This window comes from Rhea pennata, chromosome 5, assembly GCF_028389875.1.
Source record: "Rhea pennata isolate bPtePen1 chromosome 5, bPtePen1.pri, whole genome shotgun sequence".
Lineage (NCBI taxonomy): Eukaryota > Metazoa > Chordata > Aves > Rheiformes > Rheidae > Rhea > Rhea pennata.
The window spans coordinates 26,893,556-26,905,270 of NC_084667.1; the positions used below are offsets into that span (position 1 = coordinate 26,893,556).

General features: G+C 39.3%; 1 protein-coding gene across 1 annotated transcript in view; it reads left to right on the forward strand.

Moving 5' to 3' along the window:
* Window positions 1-11,055, forward strand: part of NELL1 (neural EGFL like 1) — a 292,319-nt gene extending 281,264 nt beyond the window's left edge. The window contains exons 18-20 of the mRNA XM_062576297.1: window positions 5,420-5,596; window positions 7,337-7,561; window positions 9,084-11,055. Of these exons, the coding sequence (XP_062432281.1) occupies window positions 5,420-5,596; window positions 7,337-7,561; window positions 9,084-9,134 (453 nt within the window). The 3' untranslated portion in view covers window positions 9,135-11,055. The remainder of the gene's footprint in view (window positions 1-5,419; window positions 5,597-7,336; window positions 7,562-9,083) is intronic.
* The last annotated feature ends 660 nt before the right edge of the window (window positions 11,056-11,715 follow it).

Below are 11,715 nucleotides of genomic sequence, written 5' to 3' on the forward strand. Positions count from 1 at the left end.
GGGGGACTTTTTTGTCTTACTGTGCACAACCAAAAACACAGCTGGTAGCAGCAAACCTTGCTAGACTTCTACCATGTCCTTCTGTGGCCAGATCCACTTGGAGCATGCTTCGGCCAGCTCCGATGTTACCCTGTAATGTGACGCGCTGAAATGTTGAAAACAGGTTTCAATTTTGTTCCTGTTTCGCATGAATACTCACCTCTCGAGGCAAGTACTGTAATCAGCAGTCGCCCTGTTGATGTCATTTCACTTTACTTGGAATATATGTGAATTAACTGGATGAGAAGGAAGGAAGGAGCATGATTAAAAGATTAAGAGGACCTATCAGCAAGCAATTCATCTCCTGAAGTGGGAAAGGGTGAAGGCCAGCCTTCTCCCTGCATTGCAGCTTGGCCGCGTCAGCAGCCCTCCTGCTGGCGTACCGCTGGTGAGTGTGGACACCTCTGCACTTTCGGGGAAGCCAGGCCCAAAGTAAGTCGAGCTACTTTAGAACTCACATTTAGATCAGATTTTCAGACTTTTTTTTCCCTCTCTGTAAATTACGAGTTCTTTTCTGAGTGAGGCAACTATGTTAAAGGAACATTTGGCTCTGCGTTCTTCAGTTACACGAAGCTAACGCAGGGGCAATGTCACTGAAACCAGTAGGATCTGAGAAATGCACCAACCTGAGGAATGGTTGGTCTTTTAGGGCCACTTCCATCTGATGCGTTCGTGGCAGTGGTAGAACCGTCCGTAGGTGTAGCAACAGCACTATTAGCCATTGCATGACTGTAAGTAAAATGAGATTTTGGCCATTGGGAAAAGCTGAACATAGAGACTGAGAAGTGGGCTATCTATCTTCATATCTTAATGGTTTATAAGCCAGATAAGCATTAGAAAGGAGTCAAGAGTTGTTTTGCAGTTGCGAGAAGCTGAAAGCCTCGTCATTTCTCTACTGCAGTAGCATAGCAGAAAGGAAAAATCAAGACTTTAGAAAGAATAGTTTCCACAAAGTGCAGTGCTGCTTTAGGCTCAGATGGGAATATATTCTTGTTAGCTGCTATATTTTTCACTTCAAGTAGCCTCAAGCTCCCTAAAACTCCTCCCTTCAGAAGATGAAGTGTACAACTCCACTGAATACATATCAAGCTTTTATTGTAATCTTGGGGAACTGGCTGGCTTATGAAAGGATTTCCAGTCAATAGAATAAATAGTTTAATATATGTGAAGACATCTGGTCTGCCTTTGTAGAATTATGACTATTAGTATTCCTGTTTTAGATTGCTTGTAATTTGTTTTATTTGCCATTTCTCACTGCACTTATTTCTTATGTTGAATGCACTTATTAGTAAATGAAAATACACAAAATGATTAACTAGCACATAGATATTTTAAACTAAGCCTGGCACTGTTTGTTGCTATGACTCTTTCTTTTTATCTTCCTCACTTTCCAGTTTTTTCCTTTGTGAATAAAAATTTGCATTTTCTTTCATTCCAGTGTCTGCCTTGTTTCAGGAGCCAAATTCTTGCCTATCAAGCAGGAAAAACGGGGAGAGCTCCTCTCTGTCATATCCCAGCTGGGACATAGGACATAAAGTACTCATTCAATGTTTTTTTTTTTTTTTTTTTTTTTTTTTTTTTTTTTAAAATCTGTTATTGAAACATTATTTCATAAACTGTGATAGCTTCCAGTCCAGCAGGCTCCTCCTGAGCCCTCCCCACGCTGCCACCAAAAGCGCTGATCCTGCCTGACCTCTCTGCAGCCTGCTCAGTTTGCACTGAGCCAAAGGGGGCAGGATGTAACTAAATCATTTCTTCCAGCTCTTACTCTAACTCTGAAATGATCCTGCTCATTTGTTTTCTCCAGGAGACAAGTCAGCATTTCAGATCTAAAATAATGTGTTTTCTTGGCTTGTCTTTTGCTATAGTTATTCTAGGAAAGGTCAGATGGACGTGTTCTGGGCAGTGGATGGAACACATGGATCCCATTTTGAAAATATTTTAGCTTAAAATCTGGTGCAAGGGAAATCAAAAATACCTTGCTTAACTTTCAAGTTCTTTCGGTAAGGTTATTTGTGAAGTTCGGTGCCATCAAAAGCGAGAAGTTATGTTAGTACAGTCACGTACTGAAGCCAGGCATCATTGCTGAAACACGAGGGATTATTCCAGTGTTTCATCAGCCACAGTCTCTTCAAACCATCCTCATTCATCTCAATAAGGACAAAGTTTGCAAAAATACAAATTCTCAAAACTTGGTTAGTTGACTGTATAATTGATATAGTACCTTAAGTATATTTGATGTATCTTCTGTAAGCATGTTCCTAAATCTTGTGGAATTAATATACAAGAGTTATAGAAATTGGGGGCAGGGGAGGAGTGTTACTCCTCTCTCCTATGAAAAAACAATGAGCCTGGCTGTACAGTTTGGCTATATGTAGGTTTTTGAGTCTATTCTCTAATTAAGAGAACCCTCCATTGCTTCTAAGAAAAAAGCCAGAGTGATAAGCATGGCACTGCAAACGGTGGGGTGTAACCAAGGTGAAAGTGCATTCACAAGGGTAAGGATGGTGCGGGACTTAAGTTTCCACAGGGTATGACTTCTGTCCTAGGCTAGCTTTGAGTCTGTGTGGAAGGTTGAGTCACCTTTGTAGTGATTCCTCTGTGTGACAGGTTTTCCCTTGTAAGAACAATTTTGTGTTCATACCATTAATGCTTGTAAAGCATTTGGCAGTGATTCAGTGAGGAAGTTGGGGAGGGGTGGGGGCTAATAAGATGATATATATTATTATCCCATCAAAAGAAAATAAGTTATTTTCTATAGAGTTCTCCATTTTCACTGTAGATAAGAACTTAAGAAAAAAGCAATGCTATTATAGAGCTGCAAAAACACAAGTGAAATGCTGTAGTTTAAGAGGCTTTGTGTCATTGCGGTATAGGGATAAAAATGCTTTTTTGAAAGGCATGGAACTAACGAGGTTGTAGATAAAACACAGATGCTTAAAGAATAAAGGGAGTAGCAGTGTATTATGATTACCAAAAGGTCTCTGGTAAAATCTTCAGGCATTGTCAGAAACATACAGAGTGAAGGCAGTGTAAAAGGTTAGTTGCTCCCTAGAGATAACAGCACAGGAGCTCTGCGCTACCAGCACTGTCACCAGCTGAAAGGGGGAATTTGAAAAATAATCTTGAAAGCTTGGAAAGTAAATTGGAGGAGGATAGACAGGTTATTGTTAGCCGTTATTAATCAGCACTCGCTTTCGGAGAGGCAAGACCTTGCCATTGTGAGTGGCCTCAGGCCGACGAGCCGCCTGGCCCTACCCTGGGCGCAGGGGACGAGTGGTCCAGCAGCACCCTCGTGCTTGGCTGGAAGCTGCCATCTGCCTGCAGCCAGGGCAGGGGATAGTTGTGCTTTCCTGTCTGCAGGATGGAGATTTGGCCTTACCTCCTTGTTGGGGAAGACTTTCGGTTCTTGTCTTCCACCACTCGCTGTGGGGAGAAGATGGGTTTTTTTCTGGGAGGGGTTTATTCCCAGCGCTGCATCTGACCTGGCCAGCAGGCATGGGTAGGGAGTTGGACAGCAGCTCTCTTCCTTATGTTATGATTTACTCAAACTGCTGAATAGGGAAACAAAGTTTGTTTATTCCTTCTCCAACAGCTAAAGAGACAAACTGAAAGAATCCATAGTTACCTAAATTTGATACAAAATGAGTAAAGACTGTATGACAGACTAGCCATGTGTCCTGCAGTTGGTAAGAGCAGTTCAGCCTCATGTTAAGCTATCATGTCCTCTATGTTTCCATAATTTTGTGTTCTCTTTAGCTTTCTTCGTTAGGCGTAATAAACCCTTCTAGCTTTTCTTACACCTGCAAGTGATACACTAGTCGGTTCAGAAATATTATGGAACACATCGGTGTCGTTGGCTGAGCTGAGCATTATGGCTGCCGGATGCTGATTTTGTACGTGTTGCTTTGCGGCCAGGCACAAAGCTTAGGAACGAAAGCCAGGCGCAGACTCCTACATCAGAATGGGAGCAGAATACCCTCCCCTGCTACGTGCTTTTGTTACAGCTGTTTCATCTGCCTATAGAAAAGCCATCCTGGCCTGCCATCGCTCTTTTTGTCATAACTTTTTAAAAGCTTCAAGAGGAAATAAACTTCCTCACTTAGCGAAGCATGCCTTTTTCCAGGACGGAAGAAAACTCCCCTTTAGATACAGGTTTATACACTCAGAATAAGGTTCTGAAGGCAGTATGGGGCAACTCTAATGAAACAAGTGGAGTTATTTTAGGAATTATACAACTGTGACTCAGAGAAGAATATAGCTTCACTCCTATCTTGGCTGTACCTTTAAATTGGCTGCAGACAACTCCTTGCTTAAATAAGGACCAGTCCAATAACCAGTAATAAATGCAAAAGCAATTAATGGCAAAACTTCCCAATAATCGCCTCATTGTTAACTATGCTTTCAGTTTTCCAGTCTGCATGCAGCATATTGGTATGTTGGCTCACTTACAAAAAGGATATAACTTCAAACATGGTAGTCCCTCCAGTTTTCCTAAGAATTTTTTCATTAGAATAGATTTGTTTTTCTCTGATGCAAAGGGAGTTTATCCTTTTCTTCTTCATGCAGAAGCAATTCTTCTTTTTTCCCCAAACTATTCTGTTTAATGATCTTTACCAGAACATGCCATCCAATATGATAAGTAAATATTTAGCAAATGCAGAAGAAAATCATATTTTGGAGAGCCTGTGGAATATAGAAACCCCTCTTTAAAAATGAACAGGAATATAGTGGATGATGACGGTTTGTAGTCCGGATGGCTTTAATCTGATATACTGTAGGTCCAGGTGTAGCACAGAACCCACGGTAAACTCAGGTGAAAGAATGTGCTATGGTGATTTTGCTTTATCATGCTCCTATGAAGTTGAAGGGACCATAATTTTAATTTATTTATTTATTCAAGTTATTTTCTTCACAATGATACAGTTATTCAAAATAGTGCTAAACATTTGTAATGCTAATGTATTAGAGAGATGGGAAACCACTTGACGAGTTTGTTCGTGTAACTAATGAGATATGAAATTGCTTCACAATATTTCATCTAAGAAACTGATCCCTTTTTTGTAATTCAACTAGGTGGGGACAAAGGAAAACAGTATTTTCAGACAACATTGGGTCAGTTAAATCATCCTAGCAATTAAGTGTCTGTTCTTATTCATCATACTGTTCATAGAAATTGGAACAATACTGATATTTGAAGTCGCTTGCAACTTGCAGGATTGAGTCCTTTACGAGGATAGTATTGAATATGTTAGGAGCTTAATATGACATGCCAGAGATGAACCCTTTGATATCTATCTTGTGACCTTTTCTCGGGAGCTGACCTGGGGGTGCTCTTTGGTGGCACGTGACTGATGGCAGGGCAATGTGCTCTCTGCAGGATGGGAGGATTTTCTGCCGGAGAACAGCCTGCGACTGCGAGAACCCCAATGCTGATCTTTTCTGCTGCCCGGAGTGCGACACTAGGGTCACCAGCCAGTGCCTTGACCAGACCGGGCACAAGCTCTACCACAGTGGGGACAACTGGACCTACAGCTGCCAGCAGTGCCGTTGCTTGGTATGAGTAATGCGTTTTGGAGAGGAGAAAGAATAATGAGTGTGACTTTTAGCAAAGCCTACCTGGAAGTAGGATATTAGCTCTCCCTTCGTCTGATTTTCATACTAAGAATGATGATAAAGTGCTTGCAGAGTGTGCCCCAGAAACCACACTGTCAGTTTTCTTCTTACCTCTGAATACATAGGTCTAATGACCAAAATGAAATGCTTGACAAAAGCTTGGAAAACTTGATGCTATAGTAATTGCTTTTAAAGCATTACTCCACTTTTTATACCTAGTGTCATCTGTTTTTTTAAGTGACTTTTATTAATTTCTTCACAAATGATGAGTTTGGTTGGAGGCATTTCAGCTTATTGTGTTAGCTGGCTAACTTGTCTTACCAAAATGGATATTACAAAAAGTTTTTAAATTAAATTTAATTAAAAAATTTTTTTTTCAATTCAGCTAATATTGGAAAAAAAGGGGTGCCAGTGCCACATGGTGAAAAAAACAAAAAATTAACCGTATCAAAAACAAGGATAAAGAACACTGAAATTACTAGACAAACATGCAAAATAAACAAAATAAAGACCATTGCTTAGACACTGAAGACAACTCATTAGACACTGTAAAATATTTTCCTAAAGCTTTAATTCTTGCACAGGTACCCTTAGTGTAGCAATGAACTTCATTAAAATTACCATTTTTATTTCCGTTTACAGCTGTCTGTATAACGTTGTGCTTATATATGACATTAATCCAGAGACCACAGCAATAGCAAATATTAGTTGTAACATGTTTTGCAAGGGATGGTGAATCTACGGTTAGTATTTCTTTGCATAATTTCGTGACTTAGTTGACAGATAGGGCTAAAAGATGGTGATGCAGTAAACAGTGCTGCATCTTAGGTTTGGAATCACAGTGCTTGTCCACTTGTTCCTGCTAAGCACTTCACCAGAACAGATTCAATTGCTGGTCTGTTTTCATTCTTTCCATTCATTTTATCAAACATACATACAGGTCCAGTGGAAATGTCCAGTCTTTGATATATTCCTTATTTACTTCCTATTAAATCTAAACCATGACTTACTCAGAAACAAATAAAACTTCTATGCATTTAAGCTTTGAGAAAGTACAAAATACTGTAATGACCTGATGACTCTTTCTCCTCCAAGTTCCTGTTTATTAAGCTGCTTTCTTAAAAAGGTTAAAAAATCACTCTGTGGAACGTAACTGGCATAGGAGTTCCTGAAGCAATTGACAGTAAAATCCATTTTGGCTCTAGCAGGAGTTTAGTCAGCTCAATGTTCAATGATTTTCAAACATACTAACCTACGTCTATCTGCAGTGTTAATTTCCTATTTAAACGCTGGTTTGTGGCTGTGGTTGCCACAGAGATGTTCACATGACCATGAGTAGGAAAGGGGCATGAGGCTGCAAGGCCATCACTACAAAAATTAAAGTTTATGGAAAGTTATTAGAAATTAGAAAATGTTTAGCATTGCCTTGAAAAACCTCAGAAACCTAAGTTTTCCTCCTACGATGATGACAGCTTTGTCATTTAGTCAGGAAACAACCAAATGACACTCTGCTACAAATCTGAGCAAAATTCAGCTCAGTATTCAGACATGCAGACTAGACTGAGAGCTTTAAATCTTTCAATTCCAGTAAAATACAACTTTTCTATTTAAGAAGATGTAACGCTTCTTAGTAGCTAATAAATGGCAAAATGTTTAGTGAGCTTTGTTTCAATTTTTACAGGAAGGAGAGGTGGATTGTTGGCCTCTTCTGTGCCCAAATCTAAACTGCGAGTACACAGCCATCTCGGAAGGAGAGTGCTGTCCCCACTGTGTGAGTGACCCCTGTCTGGCCGATAACATCACGTACGACATCAGTAAAACCTGTCTAGATGGCTACGGAATCACAAGACTTAGTGGCTCCGTGTGGACAATGGTTGGATCACCTTGTACAACCTGCAAATGCAAGGTACGATGGGCAAGGGGGAGTAGTAATGAAAATGTGCATTGCTGCATAAAAGCAGGATTGCTTTCTGCCCTTGGAAGCTCATGTCTAACTCCCAGGGAAGTAAACGAGACCTACGTAGCGCAGATACGTAATACCCTAGTGCGACGTAGAAATACTCTGTTGGAGGGCCCTTCATTAGGAATCCTGGATTCATCCTTTGGTATGAATCTGGGATAATATTGCTTAATGTGGATGTTTGAGAAAACGTGTTTTGCAGAGATATTAGCAGGTAAGCAGAGGGAAAAACACCAGTGAAAGTTTTGCCAGGAGGTGCACAAGTTGAAACCTGTGAGTTGCGGCTTCCTTCCCCAACAGTGGACCAACATCAAGAGGGACAGCAGAGAGCCTGGTGCGTTAGGGTCTTGCTTGCTCTTGCCCTTTGAGGCCATTCGCTACCCCCTAACATGATACAAACAGAGATGGCAAAATGGTCCAGTTAAGAGAACACACTTTTCTTTAAAGTTTTTTTAATACAAAGATGATGTTACCGGTCCAGCATACAGTCTGTCACCAAAACCAAGCATGGTGTAATTATGGCTGTGGCTTGTACATTTTACTTGTAGGTGAAGACTAATGAAAAACAGGTAAAAGTATCCCTTTTACTGCTATTAAGTCTGCCATAATCTGACTCCATGGAAGTTAAATTGTGAATTCTGTGTTTTATATTACCCTCAGTAAAAACTGTTCTTCTCTTGCTTTTCAACAAAACGTACCAAACAGGATTATGAAAATGTTGTTCTGTGTTACATAAAATCTTACACAAGCTTCTGTTCACTGTGTGAAATAGATCTGTTGCTCCAGGGCTTTAAATTTTTGAAGTTAGCTTTTCCGTCATTTTTTAGACCTTTTCCTATTTCTATTGGATTAAAAAACAAACGAAGAAAAAAATCCTGATTTGGGGTTTTGATGGTTATTGTAGTTTTCAATGCATAAGAAAGTTTTGACGGATGTAATGGAAAGAGATCTTAATGATGGAGTTAACTCCAAAGCCATCTCGTGTTTCTCCCCATACGTCTCTGCCGTGAATCAAGAATCTGAATGATCTGCTTGTTCCAGACAAACTGACAGCTTCTCTGTATGTCAGATGTGATCAAAATTCCCTTTACTTCCGTTCTTGCATGGGAGAAGACAAATCCAATCATCTTTGTCATGGATGTCATGCTAGATTTTGTTATGGGGGACCACTGTGCCTTCCACAGCTGTGTATCTAGTTCCAAGTAGTTCAGGTTGGGTGTGACTACTGGCAAATATAGCAAGGAAAAGGGCAGATGAAGTCAGTGCTATTTAGGATGCCACCTCCTCAAAAGCCACCGCAGCTGGGACCTATGAAAACATCTTGTGGCATCTTATGGGATTGTCTTACGTAGATGGTTTTTGTGCACAGTGGATGCATAAGAGCGATATGTCTCTGTACCACCAGTCCGGTTGTTCTGTGTGACTGTTTGTACGTGGATGAATAACTCCGGTTTGTTTGTTTGCGCAGAATGGGAATGTCTGCTGCTCGGTGGATTTAGAGTGTCTTCACAATAACTGAAGTAGTAAGACTGGACTGTTCTGGGTGAGGAAGACTGATGGAGTTAACATCTGAAATGAAGTCATATGAGTTGGTGTTTTATACAACAGACAATTACCAAAGTCTCCGCATGAGGAAGATGTTTGGGAGTTGCCTTTGGGACCTATCACTATGCTCATCCTTGCTAGCCTTGTCTGGGTGACTTACAGTACAACGCATATAAGTCAATGGTTGTTAAAAGTTTTCAGTGTTGTAAATTACACACTTCTCCTGTCAAGACATTTGCAAATTTAAATTATTTCATGAGTAAACTAATGCTGTACTTTTGTTTTAAGTCAAGTCGTGTATTGACAACATGATAGAATTCAGCTTTTCTTACTTTGGATCTAGATTTTGCAAATAAGACAGCCTGTTGTGATTTTGTCCCATGATATCACACACTTAGTTCCAAGGTCCCTGTCAGATGTATTTATGAAAATATGTATGTATGTACAGTCAGAATGCATAGTACTTATATTTCTCAGCTGTCCAACATTTTAAAACATTCAAAGGTATACTTGATTGGACAGACTGGAAGTGACAAAACTAAGTCTGTCTTAAAAATTTATAAAATAAATGCCATGAACTTAATTAAATGGCAAAAAGCACTTTCTTTTCTGAACATGTGGAGCAGCAACAATACTCCTATAGTAAGAAACAGAATTAAAAACATATTCCACCACCATTCAGGAGAGAGTCACTAGCTGTTATCAGTATTCTGTTTTGCAAGAGAAACTGCAAATGTTGGAAAGGGATATAATTCCTCTGGGATATGCAGTGATAAAACAGTCAGAGAGCCTTAAGATGATATAATTTGAACATGGTAGGTAAGATTTTGCTTTTAATTATAGCGACATTGAGAAGTTCAGAATCCTTTTTTCTTTTTTTGTATTTATGATAAGAACGGTGTCTGCTGTTCTCAGTCACTGATACCTTAATGGCAAAGTGCAGGAGCACCTGAACCCAGTGTCGTGTGGGTCAGTAGCCCTTAAGCACTTGATAACTTTCATTACCCAAGTAACATTTAAGAAATAGATTTTCTCTTTTTATATTTTGTGATGTTCAAGAAGACTTAGTTTTAAACTTAGCCATTCATACAGTGTTGTTTAATACCTAAGTTTAGACAGAAATACTAAATAAAACTCCTTAGTCCTTTATCAAGGTTAGATTTTGGATGCCCCTCAACTTATGTCTAATCCATTTTTTCATGAGGCTAGAAAGTTTGTAGCGTTAGAACAAGAATATATTTCTACGATGATGGCATCTACAGCTTAAATGTCACCCTTTTAACGTGCTGTTGTGTTTTGTTCTGCTCATTAGTGTAGTGTTCTTTGCTTTTGTTCCTTTAATTAAACACACTGAGCATTTGGAGAAGAGTGCAGAAATAAGTATAGTGGCTACAGTTTGAGAAGCGTACATTTGTGACTTCGTCATAGTTTCATGCAGGAAATGTGAAATTGATTAACAAGAATGAAGTATGACTATCCGGTGGGGAAAAAAATAGTGTTCTTTTAAATGAAGTACTGTGATGTTTCTCATAAGGGGGAAGTGGCAAAACAATATAAAAATGACTTGCAATGATTCAGATGATTTTATTGCTGTTTTTTTAACATGGTTTGTTTTACCTAACAGGTTTGCGTGGTAAATATAAGTTTATTTTCTTAATATGCCCCATCATTTTCAGCTACTCATGTACTGACTATGTTTGCATTGCCCTAATGATTGTATAATAAGGGAAGCAGTTGTGTTTTATATGATACTCTAAGGATGTTTGTAAATCATAATGTCAGCTCATTTTGTATATCACACTGTAAAACCCAATGGTAATTCAGTTGGATGAGATATCCAGTGGGCTGAGATATAAAGGGGAATGATTTAAAACTCGTGGGCATCTAAATAAACTCCTATGTACAGATTGCTTCCTGTAGTTTTGTTAGCAGAATCCTAAAACACTGATCACGATCCTAAATCCCAAACTTTTGTTTTCCCTTTTTGGGCTTGAATTCGTGAGTTTGCTAAAAGGAGAGAGGGTGTTTGCCTGGAACACTCGTATCAAAGTTGTAAGAAATACTTCATTTATATGTACGTGGACAAAACCATGTATTCCAGACTGTCATGCACAACAATTTCTGGAGGTCTGTGAATGTAATTTAAGACAGTGCAGAGTTTGAAAATCATTCTTTTCCCATTTAACTTGCAAGAGGAAAGCTTTTTTTGAGGATGTTTTCTGGAAGCTCCAGACCTTGCCAGGAGTATGGTTGACAGGAGCAGCAAAGCTCATGTTTTCCCACTGCACAAACTGATTTCCTTCCAGAACCAAAATGCATATTAGTTTAGTAGAACCCTTTCAGACTGTTTTATACAGCATTGTGTCGTTAGCTTCAGAGCGATACAGCTTAAATTATTTACACAAAGTCAAAATACTGACAGAGACTTGCTTATTTAGGTTGCATTTTAAGCAGTTATCCTGACTATGATGAACTTTTCCTTGTGAAGCAATTTGATCACTGGTCACATCACATTTAGAAAATATCTTCAGTGTATTCAGAAGCTTCAGCTCAAA